Consider the following 26,122-nt stretch of genomic DNA (forward strand, 5'->3'; position numbering starts at 1 on the left):
TTTTTAAATTTTCATAAGAAATGATGTCTCTACACAGTAACAGAGAGACTTTCTATGATTTATCGAGGAATAATTTTGGAAGCTCTGTCAAACTTGCTGTTTTCATGAAATTTATTTTGTGCCTGTGATATCTACCCAGGGAACAAAATCTTTTCATAAATATGAAAAAAGTTGCTCTGTTACTGGATCTGGGGGATTTTTAAGAGGGCAATAAAACACTCTTCAAAGTTTTATCTTTATTAATCTAGAACTACATGTTTTACCCTAAAAAGTCGCAAAAAACGTCAATTCTGACCCATAAGTCCTTCAAATAATTATTACTTTACAAGACAACAAACACTTTTCCTGGTTTATTATATTTTATCGCGGATCTTCAAAAAAAAGTGAAAAGCTTTCCAAAGAAACAAATCTTAATTTCCATGCCATCTCTGCCATTAAACTGAATACAGAAATCAAGCGAACTATCCTTGTTCTTTATTTTACATTTGTGTCCATCAGATAGGTATAACCAACTGGTTGTTTATTTTATTTTCTTACAACGATTTTGTTTAATCTGCACTCTAAAACAATGTTTTTGAAGTTGAAATTGATTAAATAAAGAGAAATTTTGTCCGTTGTGGTTTTTTTTCAATTACAAAAAACACACCATGTATTATCCTACATACGTGAGAGAGACCAGTCATGACATAACAATATCGTTCAAACCACACGTGTGTATATCATGTAAATGAGGTAATGTCAAGCAAGTCTGGCAGGGACCTGTTTTTCCACTGCCTATGATGCCACAGTCACCGAGACAAACGTCATTATGGAAAAAAAATGTTGTGCTCGCTAATTCCCCTCGGTGAATGTTCAGAACTATCACGTCACGCTAAACTTTTCAGAGTGACGTTTCTTTGCTTTGACCTAAGAGAGTGCAGGAGGCTATGGAAGAGATCGAGGTTCCAAAAGAAGCGTCTTCTCGACTGCGGGACGTTTTGAGTAAAATACACGTAAGCCGGTTTCAGTCTGTAGGATAAACAGGATACTACATGGCTTGCTGTGTCGTACCAGATTTACACTCGTTGCCGGAAAGTACAACTCGTGTAAATCTGGTACGACACAACAAGCCATGTAGAATTCTCTATGTACACCACGAAAAAAGTGTTCGCTCAAAACAGGGGACACGCCTACTGCCAGAAAAAGGCGTACACTTCATAACAGAAAATTTCACACAATGATTCGTTTTGTGCACCAAAGTTCTTACAAAGTGTCTAGTTTTCTCGATTTATAATGTTGACAATTGCTGCAAGTTTTTGAAACAGACTATAGATTTTGAAAAAGACTTTAAGTGTATTTTTAGAGTTATGAACAATTCTGTATGATGCTATAGATATTGCTTAGAGGGGGAATCGAGACGAGGGTCGTGGTGTGTGTGTGTCTGTGTGTGTGTGTGTGTGTGTGTGTGTGTGTGTGTGTGTGTGTGTGTCTGTGTGTGTGTCTGTGTGTGTGTGTGTGTGTCGTGTGTAGAGCGATTCAGACTATACTACTGGACCGATCTTTATGAAATTTGACATGAGAGTTCCTGGGAATGATATCCCCGGACGTTTTTTTTCATTTTTTCGATAAATACCTTTGATGACGTCATATCCGGATTTTTGTAAAAGTTGAGGCGGCACTGTCACACCCTCATTACCCTCATTTTTCAATCAAATTGATTGAAATTTTGGCCAAGCCATCTTCGACGAAGGCCGGACTTTGGTATTGCATTTCAGCTTGGTGGCTTAAAAACTAATGAATGAGTTTGGTCATTAAAAATCGGAAACTTGTAATTAAAATTATTTTGTTATAAAACGATCCAAAAACAATTTCATCTTATTCTTCGTCATTTTCTGATTCCAAACACATATTCATATGTTATATTTGGATTACAAACAAGCTCTGAAAATGAAAAATATACAAATTATGATTAAAATTAATTTTCTGAAATCGATTTAAAAACAATTTCATCTTATTTCTTGTCGGTCCCTGATTCTAAAAACATATAGATATGATATGTTTGGATTAAAAACACGCTCAGAAAGTTAAAACGAAGAGAGGTACAGAAAAGCGTGCTATGCAGCACAGCGCAACCATTACCGCGCTAAACAGGCTCGTCAATTCCACTGCCTTTTGCACGATCGGCGGACTACGGTCATTGTGAAAAAATGCAGTGGGTTCAGTTTCATTCTGTGAGTTTCACAGCTTGACTAAATGTAGTAATTTTGCCTTACGCGACTTGTTTTTGTCTATTTTCATTTATTTCCTTGTCGACATTTTTGATACAGTTTGGAATAAAATACTGAAATCCTCAGATTGTTTAATTGTTTCTTTCAATGTATCGAGTGCTGTAAGATCTATCTATACTGTTTTGTGCTTCGTGTGTCTTTCGATCTTACGGCTGAATGGGGAGTATAACATTATATCATTCATACATGTTGAGCTTGTGAAGTCAGTGTTGTCCCATTCTATTGAATACCGCCCTGATATGGCCCTTCGTGGTCGGCTGGGCGTTAACGGCAAACAAACAAACAAAATTCTATTGAATTTAGACGGGAAGGCTGAGACCAAAGGCATATGACACTGGTGTGTGTGTGTGTGTGAGTGTGAGTATATATGTGTGTGTGTGTGTGTGTGCGTTGCGTGCGTGTGTGTGCGTGCGTGTGTGTGTGCGCGTGTGTGCGTGCGTGTGTGTGTGTGTGTATTTGTATGTATGTGTATGTATGTGTATGGTTGTGTGTGTGTGTGTGTGTGTGTGTGTGGAGGCGTATTTACTGTATCTATAAGAATACAAGAGGAGAGCTACCCTGCCCCCCCCCCCCACCACACTACCCAGTGGCATGTGCCTGTGGCCATTTTAGGGGTCGTGTCATAATTGATTTTGATTTGCTTTCACGAGAACGGCGTTTTGCCAGAATGCCAACAACAGCGGGAAAGGAAAGGAAACACAAAAAAAAACAACGGTGCTATTTCTGAAACTTTCCTTAGTCTATTCAATGATCTGGCTTTCCTTAAGACTGACGTTACACAAGCTAACGACCAGAAACACAACAAACTGATTTCATCCAAGTACACGTACGAACGGTCAAAGTTTTGACTGAAGCTTTGAAGCTTGTCGCAGAGTCTTGGAATACTATGTTGCTCCTGCGGTACATACTCTTCTGCTCCATTATTTCTTTAGCAGGTGGGGTAATTTCTTTTCTTATACACTTTATTTTTGCCGGGGGATCAGCTGAGACTTCAAATACTTTATTTGAGCTCGTTCAGACTTTATAGAGCACCGGCTATTGAAATTAATGTGTCAATGAAAAATGTTAAGACCAGAGTAAAAACTTATTTTTTTAAACGATTTTTTAGCAGTAAGGTAATAAGTTCATTAGCATCTTCTGAACACCACAAGTAAAAGAAATTTGCACCGTGTCACAGTATTACTTACATTCTAGCATTTAGGTCTTAATTGTCTTTTCAGGCAAAACTTAGAAAACAGAGATATCAAGTTAGCTTATCTCACCTTGAACCTAGAAAATACTCACGTTAAAAAAAGGACCTTCTTTTTCACGGGCAGAGCTTCGAATTCGGGGACGGGTTTCCGAAGCTCGAAGCCGACTTCGCCATGGTGGCTTCTTCAGTATGTGGTCACATGAACGCGCCAATCATTCAGACGATCGTCACAGCGATGAGGAAAAGCTGAGGGAGTCCCTCGAGGTCCTGGACAAAAAGATCGAGGCGTATGGTCTAGGACTACTGGCTCTCTTCGTGCTGTGCGTGAGCATAGCTTGGTTCTGTTGCTCTTCTCACAAAGGTAGCATTTTCCGCCGCCTACACTAATCAACTACGACTGCGCATTTGCGCCAAAAGTGATCATCATCATCATCATCATCATCATCTTTTTCTTCTGCCGGTGTGCGATTGCCACGCCATGTTCCTAATGTCCTGAGTAGTTTCTTTGACTGTGCACATCACTTTTAGTTCGTCGTCGCCGGCCATGCATCACAGTTGACAACCGAAGTACTGCATGATGCTGCAAAACTTACTGGCCACCGTCCGTCGGCGGAGGTCGTCTGCGGTTTGGTCACGGTACAGCAGTACCTGCAATGTGTGGACCCTCCCATGAGAGGACACCTCCCTTAAAAGGACACCTTCTCTTTTCCCTTTTTACATTTAGTCAAGTTTTGACTAAATGTTTTAACATAGAGGGGGAATCGAGACGAGGGTCGTGGTATATGTGTGTCTGTGTCAGTGTGTGTGTCTGTCTGTGTGTGTGTGTAGAGCGATTCAGAGTAAACTACTGGACCGATCTTTATGAAATTTTACATGAGAGTTCCTGGGTATGATATCCCCAGACATTTTTTCATTTTTTGGATACATGTCTTTGATGACGTCATATCCGGCTCAGTTGAGGCGGCACTGTCACACCCTCATTTTTCAATCAAATTGATTGAACTTTTGGCCAAGCAATCTTCGACGAAGGCCGGACTTTTGTATTGCATATCAGCTTGGAGGCTTAAAAATTAATTAATTACTTTGGTCATTAACAATCTGAAAATTGTAATTCAAATTATTTTTTTATAAAACGATCCAAAGTTACGTTCATCTTATTCTTCATCATTTTATGATTCCAAAAACATATAAATATGTCATATTCGGATTAAAAACAAGCTCTGAAAATTAAAAATATAAAAATTATGATTAAAATTAAATTTCCGAAATCGATTTAAAAACAATTTTATCTTATTCCTTGTCGGTTCCTGATTCCAAAAACATAATAGATATGATATGTTTGGATTAAAAACACGCTCAGAAAGTTAAAACGAAGAGAGGTACAGAAAAGCGTGCTATGCAGCACAGCGCAACCACCACCGCGCTAAACAAGGCTCGTCAATTTCACTGCCTTCTACGGACTACGGTCTTTGTGAAAAAAATGCAGTGCGTTCAGTTTCATTCTGTGAGTTTCACAGCTTGACTAAATGTAGTAATTTCGCCTTACGTGACTTGTTATATTATCTCTACCGGCAAAGTATACCTCTCATGAAAGGCCACCTGTAATGTAGGGACACTTCTGGCTGGTCCCAAGGGTGTCCTATCATCGCAGGTACCACTGTAAGAGGTTCTTACCAGAGCTCTCCTCTATTAGTTGCGTGACTGATAATTCAATTGGGCGCAGGCCTGGGGAATATGGAATATGCAATGTCCAGAAAACAATTACAACTCAGACATGATTATTCTACCAGAACGGTCGACTAATGAGCCCAAAGAGAACGTCACAGAGAGCACGGTAAAAACTTGAACATTGTCATTCATTTATTATCAACGCCGTGGCAATGACGAAGAACATTAGGCAAAAAAAAAAAAAATTGTCTGTTTCTGGTCACCCGACCGACCCTAAATTTCGGCGCCGACCCTAAACTTTTTTTTTCCAAACTCAACATTTTTTAATTTTGTTTGGTGGTAAAGGACAGGGTGAGAAAATGAACAACAAAAACGTGTGAAAACGAAAGTCCGCTGACGATTTGTAAATGTGTTGAGTGTCTTGTCTCTATGTATAGTGAATCCAGTCTCTTTGCGCGATTTTTAAAGTTAGTTTTATTGGTCTACATTTGGGGTTAAAAAAAAAAAAAAAAAAAAAAAAAATTATCGACCTACCGACCCTATTTTTTTAGCCATGTTACCAGAAACAGACAATTTTTTTTTTTTGGCCTTAGAAAAAAGTATCGACATTTTGGCATCGTAATTATAGTCACTACTCGTCATCTGGGTAGCCATTATTTCAAGACTGACTGCGGTGATCATCGGACACCCTCACTGTGATACATACCGGCAGAACCCCTGATCAAAAAGTTGATAGTGGTTGTCTTATGAAATTAAAATCTGAGAACGATAAACGAGTCAAGTCAAGTTGTGTGGTGTGTGTGTGTGTGTGTGCGGTGCCTGTGTGTGTGTGTGTGTGCAGTGTGTGTACGTCAGTATCACCGCACTGTGGTGTGTGTGTAGTCATATATATACATCTATATCTATATACGGCTTGTCTGTGTCTGTCTGTCTGTCTGTCTGTCTGTCGGTCACTTCGCGATGCACGGCCAAAGTTCTCGATGGATCTGCTTCAAATTTGGTGGGCATATTCAGGTAGACCCAAAACACAATCTGGTCGATGAAAATTTTCAACACGTGCTCTCAGCGCGCAGCGCTGAACCGATTTTGGTTTTTCTGTACATCCATTCCCAGTAACTCTTACTTATCTTCTCCAGTGTTTTGCGCGTTTATAGTCTCCCTTCCTTCGTGTGGCGTCAATCGCGGCGAAGCCGGGTACCCGGCGAATTCGGCTCTACTTCTTCCCGGCGAAGCCGGCCGGTACCCGGGAAGAAGTAGAGCCGAATACCCGGCTTTGCCGGGTACCCGGCAAACGGGAAGAAGTAGAGCCGAATACCCGGTTTTGCCGAGTACCCCGGCTTTGCCGGCGCACCGTACGAAGGAAGGGAGATAAACGCGCAAAACACTGGAGAAGATAAGGAAGAGTTACTGGGAATGGATGTACAGAAAAACCAAAATCGGTTCAGCGCTGCGCGCTGAGAGCACGTGTTGAAAATTTTCATCGTCCAGATTGTGTCCGGGGTGTACCTGAATATGCCCACCAAATTTGAAGCAGATCCATCGAGAACTTTGGCCGTGCATCGCGAAGTGACAGACAGACAGACAGACATACAGAAAGACACACACAAGCCGTATACAGATATAGATATATATATGTGTGTGTGTGTGTGCGCCGGTGCCGGTGTGCCGTTGTGTGGTGTGTGTGTGTGCGCCGGTGCCGGTGTGCCGTTGTGTGGTGTGTGTGTGTCACGCCGGGCCACGGTGTGCGGCGTGTGTGTGTGCGGCGCCGGTGTGTGTGTGTGTGTGTGTATGTGTGTGTGATGTGTTTGTGTGTCAGTGTGTGTGTGTGTGTGTGCCAGTCACTGAGTCAAGTTGTGTGTGTTTGTGCCAGTGTGCCGTACGGTGTCAGTGTCACGGTGTGTCAGTGTGTCAGTCACTGACTCATGTATACTGTGTGTGAGGACTTGTCACTTGTGCGCCGCTTTTTCAGTTGTATTCTGATAGTTTTTAGACGGTTTTGCCACCGTTCAGTTTGTCAGTTTGATATAGGCCTACTGTTTAGTATTCAAGACGTTGTTCAGTTTCAAGTGAAACTTGACGTCTGGCACGGTCAGCCGCCTTTTCTAAACTGGGACCGCCAAACTGAACTTGAATATAAAATCTTGCCTGACATCTTGAACTTGAATGTCAGGTTTTCTGATTTCTTAGTGATGACGCGAGTTGCAGTCATCCGGGTATGGAAAGCCGTTTGGCTCATAACCATTACGCGTGTAATAAAACATAAATACACGCGTAATAAATGACTAATACACGTGTATTTATTTCTTATTGCACGTGTAATTTATCTTTTTTCTCATGCTATGGAATAGCATAATGATTAAATACACGTGTAATAAATATTTCATACTCGTGTAAGAAATGATTAAATACACGCGTAATTAACATTTCATGCGCGTGTAAGAAATATTTAAATACACGTGTAATTATTTATTACACGTGTATTTAAATATTTTTTACACGCGCATGAAATGATTATTACGCGTGTATTAATTATTTCTTACACGCGCATGAAATATTTCTTACGCGTGTATTAAATATTTCTTACACGCGCATGAAATATTTATTACGCGTGTATTTAATCATTTCGTACACGTGTATGACATTTTTATTCCACGTGTATTTAATCATTTCGTACACGTGTAAGACATGATTAAATACACGTGTAATACATTTTTCATACACGCGTAAGAAATGAATAAATACGCGTGTAATAAATATTTCATACAAGCGTTAAAAATGCAGGAGTCACGTGGTTAAGCGACTTAAAAACTCGGACTGGGAAACCACATGAAAAACACTCTATGCGTCTTCATCGCCTCGCTTTGCACGCTTACAGCTCAAGATGGCGGAAGCGGCAAACGTCAATGTCACCTTAGAAGGTTTGCGAGAACAATTTAACGCCTTTGCCCAGGCTCGCACAGCATTGGAAAGGTAAGTTACTTGTTTTATCAGATGAAGTCGGTTGTTGTGCGCGCGAACCGGAAGTAGAATAGACGAGAGTTGTTGCTTTGCATGTCGTATATTTTCCGATTCAAGTTTTAAGTTTATTACGGGTGTATGTAATGTTTAAATACACGTGTATTTAAATAATTTCCTACACGTGTATTTATATCATTTCTTACACGCGTATAAACTATTTCCTGCACGTGTATTTAATCATTTCTTACACGCGCATGAAATATTTATTACACGCGTATTTAATCATTTCTTACACGCGCATGAAATATTTATTACACGCGTATTTAATCATTTCTTACACGTGTATGAATTATTTATTACACGCGTAAAAATGATTATTACACGTGCATTAATCATTTATTACACGTGTATCAATTATTTATTACACGTGTATTTATGTTTTATTACGCGTGTAATGGTTATGAGCCAAACGGCTTTCCATATCCGGCCGCACACCTATTATCCAAAGTTTACATGCAAGTGCGGACGGCTTTGAAGATTGAAGGTTTATGGATTGAGGCCGAGGAATAAACCACTGAGCTATCGTGGATTGCTCTTCAGACTGGCTGCTTCTATCTGGCCTTGACCTTTGATAGGGAAAGCCCCATCACAACATCGATAAAAAGACATTAGAAAATGTGATAACAATAACAAGACTAACAGCATTTGTTTTTACAGAATTTCAGCATTAGTTCGTACGAGTAAAGTTTTACGTTATACATAAAGTATCATCCCAGCACTGACAGTTACAGTCGATGAATTAAAACTTGTGAGTCTCATAAGCGATCTTGTTGACAACCATCATGGCGTCTGGTCCATCATCTGGCCCTTATTCAGGGACTCAACAAGCGCAGGGAGGCGAACCGTATCCTGAAAGTGTGAGAAGCAATCCGCATCTTCCACAGGTAAGTCTTAGAAAGCAATAACATGCAGTTTGTGGAAACTAGCGGTGTTGCATATACGGGTAATGGCAAGGTCAAACCACGTACCCGTGAAAAGGGATACATTTCTGCACAAGATCATACGGTAAGTGACGTAGTTTTTGTTTTGTTTATATTTTGTGATGGCGATGAAAAGTGTTCAGATGAGTACACTCGTTCAAAGCATAGTGGACAGTATTAAAGTGTTCGGCAGTGTTGGTCTGAAGGTTTCATACACTCCATTTTTCAGCAGAGCTAAACTCTTTCTCACATGTTTACAGGAACATTGATGTAAGTGTACACACACGGCCATAAGTAATTTGCAGGAAGTCCCAATGGTTTTGTAAACACCTACCCGATCAGCATTTTTAACATGCTTATATAGTTGCACATACACATGTGTTGTGAAAGTTTGGAAGTGAAATTTATGCATTACCTACCCAAGCAGAAGTGCATGGAACTTTTGGGTTTGTGGCATTTCATTGTCACTTGGAAAGAGTATGAGGGGATGGGGCAGAGATGCACGAGGACCTCCCCTAGATTGTGCCTTTCATTTGGATTATATTTAATAAAAACATAGGTACTGTGAATGATGTTTCCTACACATGTCCTGTCAGCTATGTTCCTTAGTGATTCTCATTGTTATTTGACGTTTTCTTGCAGCCCAAAGGTCCACGTCTATCGCAAGAGGAAATCAAAGTTTTGCAAGAATGCACACAAGAAAGCTTCTGGTACCGCTGTGAGCAACATTTTCCACCTTTTTTCCCCTTGGCCTTTTCACTCTCTCTAGATTATTTAGAAGGAGACAGGTGGTTGCAGGAGATGTCTGCCTAATAGTAATACAGTAACCAATAACTAATAATAATAATAAGTAAATAATAGCCTGTGCTACGGGCAGATTTTCTGTATAATTCTGTTTTTACACTGATTATATATATATATATAAGTAAGGGAGATCAAGGTCTGCATTGCTGGGCCAGGAAGCGTTGGATTGGATTTGGACAGTAAAACTGTATTAATAAAAGTTGCAAAATTTAAAAGGGGGAGCCACTGTCATATTTTAACAATCTGGAGCTGGATGCCCCACTTAGTGTAGGTTGTGGGGAATACGTCACAGGAGCCGACTTTGGCTGTTTCGTGACGGGAGTTGTGCGCATCGCCAGTTAAGCCACATTGTTTTGTATTCATAAAGCTTGTGTCAGCAGCTGGCTCCTTAATTATCTGACAGTCTGAATCAGTACTGGTGGGGCTTACAGACTTTTGAATGTTGTTTGAAACTTGCTGCTGAACCCTTGTTTGTTTAAATCAATGTCTGTTTTAGACTTTTAGTAGTTTTACTGGCTATTCTTATTTTTTGACAGGTGTGCCTCTTGCCATGGCATTTGGAGGAGCAACAGCCTATCTTTTCAAAGCAGGTACACTTGACTTATATAAAAACTTTTGTTTATCACTGGATGGCAAGTGTAACAATGAATTCATACATTTGTCTACCATAAATGTGAAGATGCTGTAGTTTAATTTCATCCTTACTGCTGCAGAACCAACCACCCATAACACGAACAAATTGAAAAATGGTCCTTTACACACTGATCAGCAAAGTTCTCATTTGATACTTTATTTCTTTTGAGAGGGGGGGGGGGGGGAGAGTTTTATTTTATAGGGTTGGTATGTTCTTGCCACACACACCTGTCCATATATGGACCAAGGAATACTTAAATGATTATAGTTAATTGAAGAAAAAAGTGGGGAAAAAAGCATTACAAAATCACATGTTTAATTTCTTTTCTCCTACTCCTAGCCTAGCATTTGATATTGTTACAATTTTGAGGCTTTTGTCTTTTAAATTTATAAATGTGTGTGTTTGCGCTTGCATGTGTTTATGTTTACTGTGTAATTTGTTATCATTGGCTGTGGAATTCAACATTCGTATGTCTACTGTATTTATTTCCTGCATATTGTTTTTTATTCAGGATACATTAAACCAAGCCCACGCTGGGGGACAATTCCCAAAACATCAGGTAAGTTTCCATAATTGCAGGTGAAATAAGGTCAACTATTTAAAAAACGAATCAAATACTCCTGTAAAAGATAACTAGAAAAACTTGCTTCATGGAGATTTTAATTCATTTTCTTTGAGAAGTACAGTGGAACCCCATTTTAGGACTTCCTCCTTTTTAAGACCTTGATTTTTTAGATTTTCTGTTCTTAACATCTGTAAATTTACCTCCATTTTAAGACTCCCTCCTTTTTAAGACCTTGATTTGTTAGATTTTCTGTTCTTAACATCTGTAAATTTACCTCCATTTTAAGACTCCCTCCTTTTTAAGACCTTGATTTTTTAGATTTTCTGTTCTTAACATCTGTAAATTTACCTCCATTTTAAGACTCCCTCCTTTTTAAGACCTTGATTTTTTAGATTTTCTGTTCTTAACCTCTGTAAATTTACCTCCATTTTAAGACTCCCTCCTTTTTAAGACCTTGATTTTTTAGATTTTCTGTTCTTAACCTCTGTAAATTTACCTCCATTTTAAGACTCCCTCCTTTTTAAGACCTTGATTTTTTAGATTTTCTGTCCTCTGTAAATGTACCTCCATTTTAAGACTCACTCCCTTTTAAGAGCTTATTTTCTCATATTTGTGGAGGTCTTAAAAGGAGGGATCCACTGTACTGTAGTAGGAAAATGACATGGTTTTGAAAATGTGGAATGACATGTTGATGACAAAACGGACTGGGTGGCCGAGTGGTAACGCACTTGCGCTCGGAAGCGAGAGGTTGCGAGTTCGACCCTGGGTCAGGGCGTTAGCAATTTTCTCCCCCCTTTCCTAACCTAGGTGGTGGGTTCAAGTGCTTAGTCTTTCGGATGAGACGAAAAACCGAGGTCCCTTCGTTGTACACTACATTGGGGTGTGCAGGTTAAAGATCTCACGATTGACAAAAGGGTCTTTCCTGGCAAAATTGTATAGGCATAGATAAAAAATATCCACCAAAATACCCGTGTGACTTGGAATAATAAGCCGTGAAAAGTAGTTGGCTGCGATCTGCTGGTCGATGTGAATGCATGATGTATTGTGTAAAATATTCCATCTCACACGGCATAAATAGATCCCTGCGCCTTGAGTCCGAGTCTGGAGATACGCGCGCGATATAAGACTTCATATAATAATGTTGTTTCCTGACGACATGATGAGGAATACAGAAGTATGTTTTTTTCTGATTGATCATGTCAGAAAACGTAAAATGTTTAAAAATTTACAATTGACAACATTTAAGGTTAATACCCTCTTACTGCAAGTTTGAGCAACTGCTTTTGTCCTAGCCTGTGGTAACACAGGCACTTTTACAAACTAGTAAAAAATATATGTATTGTGTAGCAATATTCATATTGTTGGGTGGAATATGAAAACCAGTCATCAAGTTATATTTAGGCATAAAAACACTGACATTTACCGTAAAATCCCCAGCATAAGCCCACCATCTAGCAAACGCCCACCCCCCACTTAGGGCCAAAAGTTGTGCACAGGGGTAACTACCTAGCAAACGCCCACCCTGCTTTTTTCAAAGAGACTATAGGCTCACTTTCACTAGGATTTGTGCAGACTGTTCTAAAAGTCATCTTTTTCCCCTTCTTTACCTTTTCGTGTTTCTTTCCTTTTTTTCTTATTCTTTGTCCCCTCTCCTCACTCCCACCCATCGTTCATGTTTTTTTCGAGTTTCTCTTCTCTTTTTTTTCCTAAGTTTGTGGGTTTTTCTTTCTCAGAAAGATTGGGCCTTTTGAAGACAAAATCCAAGTTCAGTTAACGTTTCATTTCCAAAGACGATCGTGTAATTTCTTCCCTGTACAGAAAGAAAGGGCTTCATTGGTGTTGACATTTCGACATTTCATCAAGTTTCTTTTTCCCGGAATTGTGTTGTTATTGTTTGTCCTTGCAAAGGTCTGGCGATTTTCTTTTTACTTTATAAATTTATATGAATGACTATGCTCGGGTTGTTTTCAGAAGAGCCAGTCTCTCTCTCTCTCTCTCTCTCTCTCTCTCTCTCTCTCTCTCTCTCTCTCTCTCTCTCTCTCTCTCTCTCTCTCTCTCTCTCTCTCTCTCTCTCTCTCTCTCTCTCTCTCTCTCTCTCTCTCTCTCTCTCTCTCTCTCTCTCTCTCTCTCTCTCTCTCTCTCTCTCACATGGTTGGCCTTCTTTGCCTCATAGTCCTTTTTCTTTCTTTTTTCCTTCACTTCTACTCACACGACCTAACTTACATGCTTTCGGGGTTTGTATTCACTCAATTACACGGTTGAGCACAAAACTTACTTTGTGCAAAGGGGTCTATCCCTAGCAAACGCCCACCCCCCAATTTTGCCCTAAATCTGTGCACAGGGGGGGTGGGCTTATGCTAGGGATTTTACGGTAGTAATTAAGAGATTCTGTCTTGTTGCAGGTTTCATGAAACGGTAGGTTTGACGGACATGATGTTTTTATTTTCCGTATTTAAAAAAAATTCTGCGGTTTAAATGTTTGACACCGCCATTCAGTGCCACACTGTTTTCATGTTTCTGAAAAGAAAATTGTAAGGGGCTTATTGTCCGTCAGGTCTTAATTGCCTATATTGGACATGAATTGGTTTATACGATTCGAGTTTTACGCCCTCACGGCTTTTTGATGTTTGCGTGTTTAGGTGGTATCAGCCATCTGCACTTATGGTAGAATGACCAAGATCTTTAACGTGCCATTGTGGTGACACGGGGGTGGGAGATGGATACCGTCTCTGGGTCTGCACATAAAGTTGACCCGTGTCCGTCCCGGCCCGGATTCGAACCAGCGACCTCTCGATCACAAGTCCAGTGCTCTACCACCTGAGCTACCCGGGCCCCCAAATGTTTCTGAATGTTCTGCAATGTAATTGTAATAAAGTGGATGTAATAAAACCTTGCTGTGAGGATGTGCACCAGGTTAGATCACAAACGATACATTGTTGACTAGATGAATACCCGCTTCGCCGGGTAACCGGCTTCGCCGGGAAGAAGTAGAGCCGAATACCCGGCTTCGCCGGGTGAGTGGTGCACCGTACGCCGGCTTCGCCGGGTACCCGGCTTTGCCGGGAAGAAGTAGAGGAATACCCGGCTTCGCCGGGATGAAAGCGTTGTGGACAGTGACCTTCTAAAAATAGTAACGGGAATATGGATGAAAGCGTTGTGGACAGTGATCTTCTAAAAATAGTAACGGGAATATGGATTGACGCCACACGAAGGAAGGGAGATAAACGCAAAACACTGGAGAAGATAAGGAAGAGTTACTGGGAATGGATCTGGGAAGATGAACAGAAAAACCAAAATCGGTTCAGCGCTGCGCGCTGAGAGCACGTGTTGAAAATTCTCATCGACCAGGTTGTGTCCGGGGTCTACCTGAATATGCCCACCAAATTTGAAGCAGATCCATCGAGAACTTTGGCCGTACATCGCGAACACACACACACACACACACACACACACACACACACACACACCCTACACACACACACACACACACACACACACACACACACACACACACACACACACACACACACACACACACACACACACACACACACACACACAAGTCGTATATGACTAAGTGCCAAAAGGTGCTCACAGAACAGAAGACGACTTTGTTTTACAATAAAAATGTTTCTAAAAACGTGTGTCTGCTGAAAATTGGTGTGTGTGTGGATGAATGTGCGAAGAGATAGTGGACATAATTTCGTGTGTCTGACTTGAACGGTTTTGAAGTTATCTTTGTTTAAAGTCAAAAATAACGCCAAAACCGGCCATCTGAAAAAGGACATCGTGATACCTCGTGTTTTGAATATGCCACAGAAAAATAACAAGAAGCACAAATGAATTGCATTTAGTTTGATTGAATGCCTGAAACATCGCTTTACAGACGAGACCAAACGTCAAATCTAAATCTCGAGAGAATTTTTTTTTTTCGATAACCGAATTTTAAGGTGTCGCACGCAAGATGATTCGTCATCACGGCATACATTTTTCAATCGCAGATATTTACTAAATTTCTTTTTCAAAAACTCTGGAATTGATGTCGACACGTCAAGCGATAACGGTGTATCAAACTGCTGTCTTTCAAGTAATCCAGCAAAGACTGCAGAACTTTTGAACAGCATTTTTGAAAACGATTTGAAAATTTCGTCATATCTTGCGTGCGACAAAATGTTCGGTAATTAACGGTTATTTTCTTTTAAAAACAAAATTTACATGTACAAAGATCTACTTCATTTACGGAACCACGTGACACATTCTGTGTTCAAAATTTGTGAAGAAATCACGAACCACGATTGCGCTATCAAGTGTTGAAATTATGTCGTCAACATCTTTTCAGATCTTGCGTGCGACACCTTCTTGCGTTCAACATAAAATGTCACTACCTTATCGAGTTTAATGGGTAAAACTAACTATTTGTTGTCTTAGTTTAATCTTCTTAATTAAAAGCGTAATAAAACCGAACTTCTAAGATGAATTTTAATTGAGATTAGCGAAAGAGCGGGCACGCAAGTCGACCTTAAAGTAAAAGAATGATAACACGAGCGTTTGTCGTGTTGTCTTGCGTGCAACACATTGTCCAAAAAGGAAAATGTATATTTTTCTCAGACGTTTTTTAAGTTGAAACCTTGAAACTTCACACACATTTGGGGTTTAATCGCCCCCATGCATGGTAAAAGTCTTGTTGACCCTTGTCAGATTTCAAGGTCACGGCTGGGTCACATGTGGTTCAGAAAACGGATGAAACATATTTTTTCAGAGATTTTTGAAGCTAGAACCTTCAAACTTCAAACAACGCTTTTGCTTAATGATTGTTCAACATGGAGAATTCAAGGTTGATCCTTGAGAAATGTGAAGGTCACAGCAGGGTCTCGTGTGGGTAAAAAAAAAAAACATAACCTTTTTCTCAGAGTTTTTCAAAGCAAGAACCTTGAAAGTTCACATCTTTGGGCTTAATAGCCTCCATACACGGTTAAAGTCTTGTTGACCTTTGTCGAATCTCAAGGTCACATGGGCAAATCAAAAACACGAAAATGCATCATTATCTCAGTTGTTTTTAAAGGGAGAGCCTTCAAACATCACACAACTCTCAACTCCGACTTAAAGAAGTTAAGGTAGATCCTTGTCACATGTCAAGGTCACAGAAAGGTCTCGTACGGGTAAAGCAAACAAAACAAACAGATAATATTCATTTTTTCAGCTTTGTTGTTAGCTAGAATAGAGGCACATGCCACCATTCCATTCAACATGACTCATAGAAATGTATGATGTATGACGTAATTGCATTGTGTGTAATGACGCGGCTGCATCTGTAGTTATTCCAGCCTTTGAAGAAATGGCGTTTTTCCTTGCTTGGACACATTTTTCCTTTTCTTGGATGTTTCCGGAGTTTGGGTGAGTTTGGTGTATATGGTTGAACACAATTTAAAATTTGCATAAAAGTGTATTAAAATAAACAGTGGTAGCCAGTCTCATCTGTTGTGTCGACAATTTAATCTCTTTTGTGTGACCTCAACTTGACCCCTCTGAATGCTCTCAATCATGGAAATTGACCACACTTTGATTATAACCAAACAACATCAAAACTTTGGAATGTGTGAAGTTTCAAAGGTGTTGCTTAAAAGGCGTTCGTGAAAATGACAATTGTATGTGTCTGACTTCAATGCGACCCCGCTGCGACCTTGACGTTTGATTTTATCAACCAGACTTTCATCATGTGTGAATGACTTCAAACACTATAAAACTAGTTGAAGAAATTGACAATTTTTCAAAGTTTAAGCCAGATGGCACTGCTGTGACCTTGAAATTTGACAAACATTAACCAGGCGGTCACCTTTTTTAGAAAATATCCTTAAAGGATCTTTAACCTCACTGTGACCTTGGAATTTGATGAGGTTTAATTTAACTTGCGTAGTGTGCCAAGTTTCAAGGCCCTAGCTTCAAAAACATATGAGAAAACCTCATTGAAAAATGTATATGTTTGACCTCAACGCGACCCTGCTGTGACCTTGACTTTTTCAACCAGACTTTAATCGTGTGTGAACATTATACACTAGAACTGTGTGTATTTTCAAAGCTCGTGCTATAAACGCGCTGAATAAATTGAAAATATTCCACATTTGGACCAGATGTGACCCCGCTGTGACCTTGAACTTTGACAAAGATTAACAAGCAGGTCACTTTTAATGAGGTTTTATAAAAATGCTGAAAGTATGTGAAGTGTGTAAAGTCTAACTGATCTAGTATTAAAACATGTAAGACGTGACAACGACAATTTTCCAGTTTGCAAAGGAAATTTAACCTCGCTGTGACCTTGAAATTCAATGTTGTTTAATGTGATGTGCACCATACCTGGAGGTCATTATACTTTGGTTGTGTGCCAAGTTTCAAAGCCCTAGCTTTAAAAACGTGCGAGATAACCTTAATGCTATGACTCAGTGCCGTTTTGAATGATATAACGAACAAAATTATCGTTATTTGTAAAATCATTTGGGTAAATTTATCTTTTCTTTTCGTAATTGGGTTCCAGCATCTGTTGTCTTAACAAAAATCACAATATCAGTCGTGTTTGTCAACTTTTATTTTTTAGCCCCTTTGTCCGCTTTTCGTGCGCACCTTTTGGCACTTAGTCATATATATATAGATGAGATTTGAATATTTTCTGTGGCAATGAGTATTGTGTGGTTGTGCTTGCAGGTGCAGTGTTCATAGCATACATTCTGGGTAAGTTGTCCTACCAGCCAGCCTGTCAGCAAAAGATACTGGAGAAAATTCCTGACAGCAACCTGGCCCAGTCTATTCGAAAGAGTCGTGGCATGGAGACAGTCTATACCAGGTCGGTTTATATACTTTCATGTCTATTACCCCCCCCCCCCCCCCCCAAATCAAATGTTAAACTGTTGAGCTGTAGAGAGTTCTGTTGTTGCTTCCGGTTTTCCCTGAGTGTTGATGTATAATTGTTGTGTGCTGTTCTTAGTTTTTCATTTCTAAAAGATTTGCTAATTCTGAAATTAATCAGTTCATGATTCTGCATCAAAATTTATTTATGGGTAATTTCTGTAAATTGAGTGTACTATTACAATAGGCAAGCCAGGAAATTTGAATTTTTTCTCGGGGACAGAAAGTTCATTTTAGCGTAGTTCACAGGGGTCTTTAGGTCATGGGAGAATGTTGCATAAATATTGCCTTTTTCGGGTGCTGTCAGCACTTTTTTAAACCACTAATGCACAATCACAACTGACACAAATCACTCAAACTCAGCGTAACCCCTGAGTAAGTTATAATTTGTGCCACCTTCCTCTTTTCCGGAAACCTCATGTATAATGTTTGTCTGTATCTTTAGCCTTTCACATCTCATTGACTTTGATAATTACAGTTGAATCCCCCTTTAACTCTGTACATTTACCTCCATTTTAAGACACCCCCCCCCCCCCCCTTTGTAAGACCTAATTTTCTTAGATTTTGTGAGGTCTTAAAAGGCGGGTTGCACTGTATCTGAGAGAATTTATCAGTATTTTCCCCCTTGTGCAGTGAACTGAGCAGTGATGCAGGCCCCGAGATGGGCTTCATACAGAGCAAGCCCAGAATGCGAGAAGAGTACAGCAGCATGGATAGTATGTCGGCCTCCGGTGACTCCCGCACAGGCAACATCAAGGAGTTGGATGACAACCAGAGACCCTCCATGGATAGGGAAGGTTTGTGACAATGATTTGTTTGTGAGTGTGTGTGTTTGTGTGCATCTGTGTGTGTCTGTGTGTGTGTTAGGAGGGGAGGGAGAATGGAGGTTGTGTTTGTGTGTGTGTGTGTGTGTTTGGTTGGTGCCTTGAAATGTGTCTGATTTTAGTCTGTTCTTTGCAGTTTGTGCATATGTGGGGCCGGGTAGCTCATATGGTAGAGCACTTGACTTGTGATCCTAGGGTCTCGGGTTTGACGGACACGGGTCAACCTTCTGTGCAGATTCAGAGACGGTATCCATGTCCCACCCCTGTCACCACAGTGGCATGTAAAAGACATTGGTCATTCTGCCATAAGTGCAGGTGGTTGATTACAACTTAACACTCACACACCTGGGTAGCGCGACTCTTGTTGCTGCTAGCTTTCCACTGGGAGGAAGCAACACCAATTTCCCAGGAATGGGATACTAATAAATTGAATGTGTGTTTGGTGCCCTTAAATGTGTTTGTTTTTAGTCTGTTCCTCGCAGTTTGTGCACATGCAAGTGTTGTCATTTTGAACAGATTCTGAACACCCATTTCTGATCGTGTAAGTTATCATCAACCTCAGTATTTGACCAGTTGACCGGTGCAAAAATCAATGTATGCACATTTCTTTCTGTTCAATGGAAGCTTAGAGATGACATAAGAGAAAACGCACATTTCACGTTTGTTTGATCTGCCAGCAGCGCTGAGGTTGAAATGCTGAGTCAGGAAAATACTGTCTGGTTGATCTTTCAGTAATGGTAAAGCCTAGACATCACAACTAAAGAAAGTACACATTTGAAAAGTGAAAGTTCTTGACTAATTTATCCACACTGCTTAATCATCCAGTAGTGCCTGTGTTGAGGTGTGACTCACGTAAAAACAAAACACATATTTTTGATATTTTTACAGTTAGGCAGCGTGACGATGTAGCCGCAGTGCCGCAGAGGACCCTGACCTACGAGGAGCTGAGGCAGCAAAATCGTCTGGAGCACGAACGCACCTTGGCCACCTCTCCCAACAGCCCCTTTCGACAGCGGCCTTTCCCTGCTCAACAACCCTCGGCGCCCTCTGCTGACCAGCCCCCACCACAACCCTCAGGGAGGCTGTCTGAGAGTGTTCCTAGAGGTTGGTATCAGCAGACCTGTTTACCCTTACGATTTTGGCGTAATTTATTACGATTTTCTGCAAAAAATACGCCATTCCGCTATGCGTGTCAAGACTACGATTTTCATAAAATATAAACAAAATGTAAAAAAAATAAAAAAAAAATTTTTTTAATTTTTTTTTTTTTAATCAATTCACATGTTTGGCATTGGTTTTTTTCAATGGCAAAATGGAGTGAAAAAGCACAGCACTGACCAGAGATCATGTCTGTCTGATGAGACGCTGGAGAGCCTTATTCTAGTGGTGAAGTCTCGCCCTCACTCATTCGGCAAGCGCAAGTACAGTAGAGAAGCGCTTGACACACTGAAAAAGGCCTACTACGAGCAAAAGAATCAGTGATGCATGTACTTTTGATGTGATCTTCTTTGAAATTATGATGACTACAAAAACTGACTGATGTGTTTTGTTTGTGAATGATGGATATATGTGCATGATTGCGTTTCGCAGACACAGTTGTCATGTGCGTTGTAATTGGCGACGAATGCTGGATGATTACTATTTTTGTGCCAGGATTACTATTTTTGGGGCTGAGCATTACTCCAAAACACTTATGGGGGTAAACAGGTCTGTATCCGGCTTTATTAGGTGTAGCTGTAATATTGTATTGTGGGACCAGCCCCCGATAGCCCTGTCTGACAGTACAGTGGAACCCCCCTTCTAAGATCTCCAAAAATCAGAGAAAATCACATCTAAAAAAGGAGGGAGTCCTAAAACGTAGGTAAATTTACTGCTGTTATGAACAGAAAGTCTGAGAAAACGGTCTTTAAAGGGAGGGAGTCTTAAATTGGGGGGGGGGGGGTGGTCTTAAAAGAGGAGTTCTACTGTAGTCCCTAATGTACGTATCAGCTATATATGTGGTTTGTAAGGGTACAGTGGTATTTATAATATTGTATTTTGGGACTTTGATCAGAAAAATCAAGGTCTCAAAAACGCAGGTCTCAAAAAGGAAGAAGTCTTACATTGGGGGGACCCCCCGAGGGTTAGGGGGAAGAATTTACCCGATGCTCCCCAGCATGTCGTAAGAGGCGACTAACGGATTCTGTTTCTCTTTTTACCCTTGTTAAGTGTTTCTTGTATAGAATATAGTCAATTTTTGTAAAGATTTTTAGTCAAGCAGTATGTAAGAAATGTTAAGTCCTTTGTACTGGAAACTTGCATTCTCCCAGTAAGGTCATATATTGTACTACGTTGCAAGCCCCTGGAGCAAATTTTTGATTAGTGCTTTTGTGAACAAGAAACAATTGACAAGTGGCTCTATCCCATCTCCCCCCCTTTCCCCGTCGCGATACAACCCTTTGTGGTTGAAAACGACGTTAAACACCAAGTAAAGAAAGATTGGGGGGTCTTAAAGGTGGGGTTCTACTGTACCACACCCATGCTTTCTCAGACATTTTGTTCATGTTCACTATAAATTACCTCCATTGTAGGACTGAATACCTCCCTTTTGAGACCTGATTATTTCAGATTTTATCATTTCTTAGAAGGGGGATTCCACTGTAGGAGGGAGCAGCAGGGAATCTGTATGACTGTGTACAACTGCTTACAAATGTAGTTTTGTTTGCACTGCAATTTGTTTGTTTTCCTGTTTCAGGAAGGAAGAATATATATGGAGATGTGATAGACTAACAAATGCCGACCTGAACTGCGGCAACATGGGTGACGTGAACTATGGCAACGTATGTAGCGATATAGAAGCTGACATTGAAGTGTGGCAACATAGAGCTGACTTGAACCACATGTGGCAACACTTCTCCGCATCATTGTGTGAACATACTTTAGGCTGACGGTGGTGTGTGATGCAACTTTGTGTAGGAGAGTTTCCGTTACCTTCATTTTGGGGGATGGGTGGGGGGGGGGGGGGGGGGGGTGATTGATTGGAAGGGGACATTTTAAGATTGATTATTACCGAATTTGCTGTTATCATAAATTGAGAGGGGGGGGGGGGGGGCCTTTTTGAGTAAGACTAAGAGCACCTGGTCGGATAACTAGGGTATATCAGAAGGTTTTTCTGTGTTTGAATTATGCTTGTGTTTTTCATCTAGGGTTTGTGGGGGATGTGGGTCTTTGCTTTTCAAGTTAACAGAATATGTTCATAATGTCAACTGATGTGCAAGTGCCGATGAAAGATAAAAATGTGTCTCCTGTTGTCCTCTAAGACTATCGCCTGTGAGTGTACCTGACTTTGTACCTGACATCGTTGACTTTGTGCAAAGATAGCGGGCATGTCAGATGCCAAAGAAAATATTTTTCTTTATTAATTTGAGCTTGCATAAGAAAGTTCTTGCAGTACGTTGACAAACATGCTGATTATGTATAGCAATGAACGTCATAAGGTTGATTTATGTTCAAGTTTGAATACCCGCATAGATATTGATTGAGAAGCGACTGAAGGTTGCTTTGCTGGTTATGTCTTAATTGATTGAAACATAACGATGTCATTGTTGAATTTTGGCGTAACTCGATTCTTGGCGATTTTGATATTTTTTAGCTTTAGACTAAGTAAATCATTCTGCATGAAAAATATTCTCTTAAATACGATAGACAATGCATGATTTGACATTATTTGATCTTTCTCACCATACCAGGAACCAATATAAACACTATTTCATAGTAAAAATAATCACTTTTGTCTTTCTCATGAATAGCTGTTTAAAACGAGTTATGGGCGGGGATGTAGCTCAGTCGGTAGCGCGCTGGATTTGTATCCAGTTGGCCGCTGTCAGCGTGAGTTCGTCCCCACGTTCGGCGAGAGATTTATTTCTCAGAGTCAACTTTGTGTGCAGACTCTCCTCAGTGTCCGAACACCCCCGTGTGTACACGCAAGCACAAGACCAAGTGCGCACGAAAAAGATCCTGTAATCCATGTCAGAGTTCGGTGGGTTATAGAAACACGAAAATACCCAGCATGCTTCCTCCGAAAACGGCGTATGGCTGCCTAAATGGCGGGGTAAAAAACGGTCATACACGTAAAATTCCACTCGTGCAAAAAACACGAGTGTACGTGGGAGTTTCAGCCCACGAACGCAGAAGAAGAAGAAACGAGTTATGCCAAAATTCCACGACGATACCGATAAAGTGGAATGTGAATACACAAGACAAACAGTAACACTGAAAGGATAGGCTTGGTCATATTGACTTCTGTAGCTGAACACCGACTTATGTAATCTAATGGAATCCTTCTCTGTGTTATTCTGTGTAACTATTGTTAGGTAGTACATGTAAAACAATATATTAATGTGCTTTGTGTGAGAATACAGTAGTACCTGCCATATCCGGTCACCCATTAGTCATTGCAAAGGTGACCGCAAATATCAGGTGGCCGTTCATTACAGGCCCCCTCCTCCTCCAAAAAACCCCCCAAAACACGATCAAGTTTTCATGAAGAAAAGAAAGCGATCATCCACGAGCCGCCGATTCATTGTCTCTGTTAGTTTTGCTTTCGTTTATACATCTTAATTATTTGCGTGTTTAACTCGATCGTCCTGGCTAAGCTATTGTTTCGTATGTTTCTATGTGTGTTGTTTGGATTATTATATATGTATTTGAGTGTCAGATAAACAAGTGTTTCAAACTCACATCAGCTGTGATCGATCCGGAAGTGACTGCCGTAAATGTACATGTATGCGCATGTCTGTATTTACAGTTTGCGCATGCGTAAGTATTCATGTCGTCTGCTCGTGCTGTGCCGTCTGTGCACACAACACACACACCGTCACACACACACACACACAAGCTGGATATTAATGATTCAAGCACTTTAAGACTGACTGACTGACTGAACAAATTCTTGACGGGCTTGCAAAGGCTTCAAATAATCACAACAATCACTCACGTCTTCATTCACACATCATTCGCACACGTACGAAACAAACAAACACAAACACGCAGCGATCGCTCACACTCCAATGTAAACAAAAACAATCTTGAGTTTGACTCGTCAGCTTTATTAACAGGCGATACATGTGTTAACAGTTATAGAAAGTGGACAGGTGCTGATTTCTAACGGCCAGATAGCAGGTGGGAGGTGGGTGGGCGGGGAGAGCCACAGGCGCTCGCCCGCGAAAGTGACAAGTGGCCGTTAAGTGGCCGCTCCTGTCGAGTAAGAGGGGCACCTTAGGGCAAAAATCAGTGACCGTTGACCGCGTCAGACAGGTTAACGGCCATTAAGAGTCAATTATAGAAGGAAAGCTCATTAATCATGGGAAAGCTGGCCGCTCCAGGCAGGTTCACGCCCACGAAAGGTCCGGAAATAGAAGGGACTACTGTATTCTAGCTTGACCTCAAACAGTTTCAGCGCTGTGTTGTGCGTATTTAATCAGGATAGGCAGATACAAGGTCTAAACACCAACAGAATGAGAGTGGTTTCCCCCTACATATGCATAATTTCTTTTATGTTCAGTTTTAACCGATTTGTATACATTGCATCAACAGGATATTGAAGACTTATTATACTTATTAGCTAATGGCTGAATAAAGTCGGACATTGCTCATTGCGTTTTGTTTTTTACTTGGCTTAATTGTTCCATGCTTCACTCCGCTTGTTCCATGCAAACTGTCACTTGATTTTGATAACCTTGAAATATGAAATTAGGAAGATAGGTGGATAAATGGAAAATAAATAATGTTTAAGAAAAAATGGAGACACCTTTCTTACTCTGTTTAGATTGACAATGTGAAAGTGTTACAATTATTCAATATTTTTTTCCAGTCAAACACGTTTGTTTGGCATACACACATCTTACATTAACACATCCATGCAAGTACGCACACGCACGCACACACATACATGAGTAATTTAACACAAACACAAACTCATGACATGTTTTTATTTTTTAAAAGAAAGATAATTTGACCATTGCACCATTGAAGAAAATGCCCATACATCAATTTTGCTCCCTCTTTCCCTTTGAAATCTCAACAAGTATCAACATCAATCCCCCCCCCCCCCCCCCCCCCCCCCCCCCCCTTTCTCTCTCTCTCACTCACTGTCTTCTCACTGAAGTCTTAACATGTATCATTTAGATCTCATTTCTCTTGGTTTCTGCATTGTCAGGCACAGTCACGCACAAATATAAACACACATGCAGGAACACACAATTCAGGGTACTTCGTATAGCATTATGCAGGCATTGCACATTTATTTGCCAGGCATACATTGTGTATTCATGTAAATGCACATATAGCTTCATAGACACTTGAGACAGTTCTGTTAGCCATACACGCACGCACACACTTTAATCATGTACAACCACATTTCTGATTGATAATTTTCAAAAACAGCAAGTACACACGCACACACACACACATTCAGAGACACACACAAACACATGTACACATGTACCAACACACAGACATACATATACAACACATACACACACACACACAAAGACATGGAACACACGCACACACACACACACAAACACATGGAACACACACACACACACATTCTCATCCAGAGACACACACAAACACAGACATGGAACACACACACACACACACACACCTGCTGAGCACTCAATTTGTTTCTCCGTCATTAATTGTCTCTTTCATCTGAGTTTGAAATAAGGGGAGATGTTTCATCAGGTATCGTTGTTGTTCCATTCCGAACGGGTATGTCCATTTGTTTCACCAGCTATCGTTGTTGTTCCATTCTGAACGGTATGTCCATGGTATTGCTTGTCCTCTGCAAATCATCAACATTCAAGAGATTCAACACCTGAATTTAATCCCTTCTGCTAACAAGTGCCGCAATAAATCTCAAGTAATATCAAGTTGCAACGAGCCTATGCTTACCAGAGATGCTGGGATTTAATGTCGCCACCAAATTGAAGAAATGGACATAACTTGTTTGACAATTTTCAGCAGTCCTTCGAGTCACCTTCCCCCACCGCACAAAACAAAAATTAAATAAATAAAATGTTTGGCATCTCTGCTGAAATGATGACAATAAAGATTTAAAATGATTTGAAAGAAGTTTTGGTGGTTTTTATGAATGACAGAGTGTGACAGTGTGGACATGTATATATAAGTAATTGAAATGTTTCACACAAAATATTTGGTTACGTACTTGACTTTCACTACACTTTATTCAGTCAACCCTATGTACAATTTTAATAAATGTCGTTATTTGTGCAATCCCTTTTTTGATGAAGATAGGATTAATGTGCAAGTCATATAAATTTAATTATTG

At 40.4% G+C, this 26,122-nt stretch overlaps 1 protein-coding gene and 1 long non-coding RNA gene across 3 annotated transcripts in view; both read left to right on the plus strand.

Annotated features, from left to right (window-relative positions):
• Positions 1-3,029: 3,029 nt before the first annotated feature.
• On the plus strand, positions 3,030-5,900 carry LOC138968715 (uncharacterized). The gene is made up of 3 exons (XR_011456263.1): positions 3,030-3,202; positions 3,584-5,356; positions 5,721-5,900. It is a non-coding gene; the product is annotated as an uncharacterized lncRNA (long non-coding RNA).
• Positions 5,901-8,689: 2,789 nt separating this feature from the next.
• LOC138968716 (OCIA domain-containing protein 1-like) overlaps positions 8,690-26,122 on the plus strand; it is a 23,923-nt gene continuing 6,490 nt past the window's right edge. The window contains exons 1-8 of one of the 2 annotated variants that reach the window (XM_070341339.1): positions 8,690-9,029; positions 9,708-9,783; positions 10,406-10,459; positions 11,015-11,062; positions 17,765-17,903; positions 18,599-18,762; positions 19,678-19,893; positions 21,524-21,767. In XM_070341339.1, the coding sequence (XP_070197440.1) occupies positions 8,928-9,029; positions 9,708-9,783; positions 10,406-10,459; positions 11,015-11,062; positions 17,765-17,903; positions 18,599-18,762; positions 19,678-19,893; positions 21,524-21,558 (834 nt within the window). In that variant the 5' untranslated portion in view covers positions 8,690-8,927 and the 3' untranslated portion in view covers positions 21,559-21,767. Of the gene's footprint in view, positions 9,030-9,707; positions 9,784-10,405; positions 10,460-11,014; positions 11,063-17,764; positions 17,904-18,598; positions 18,763-19,677; positions 19,894-21,523; positions 21,768-26,122 lie in introns of those variants that run through there. The other variant, XM_070341340.1, reaches the window with a different exon arrangement.

Source organism: Littorina saxatilis, linkage group LG6 (genome assembly GCF_037325665.1).
Source record: "Littorina saxatilis isolate snail1 linkage group LG6, US_GU_Lsax_2.0, whole genome shotgun sequence".
Taxonomy (NCBI): Eukaryota; Metazoa; Mollusca; class Gastropoda; order Littorinimorpha; family Littorinidae; genus Littorina; species Littorina saxatilis.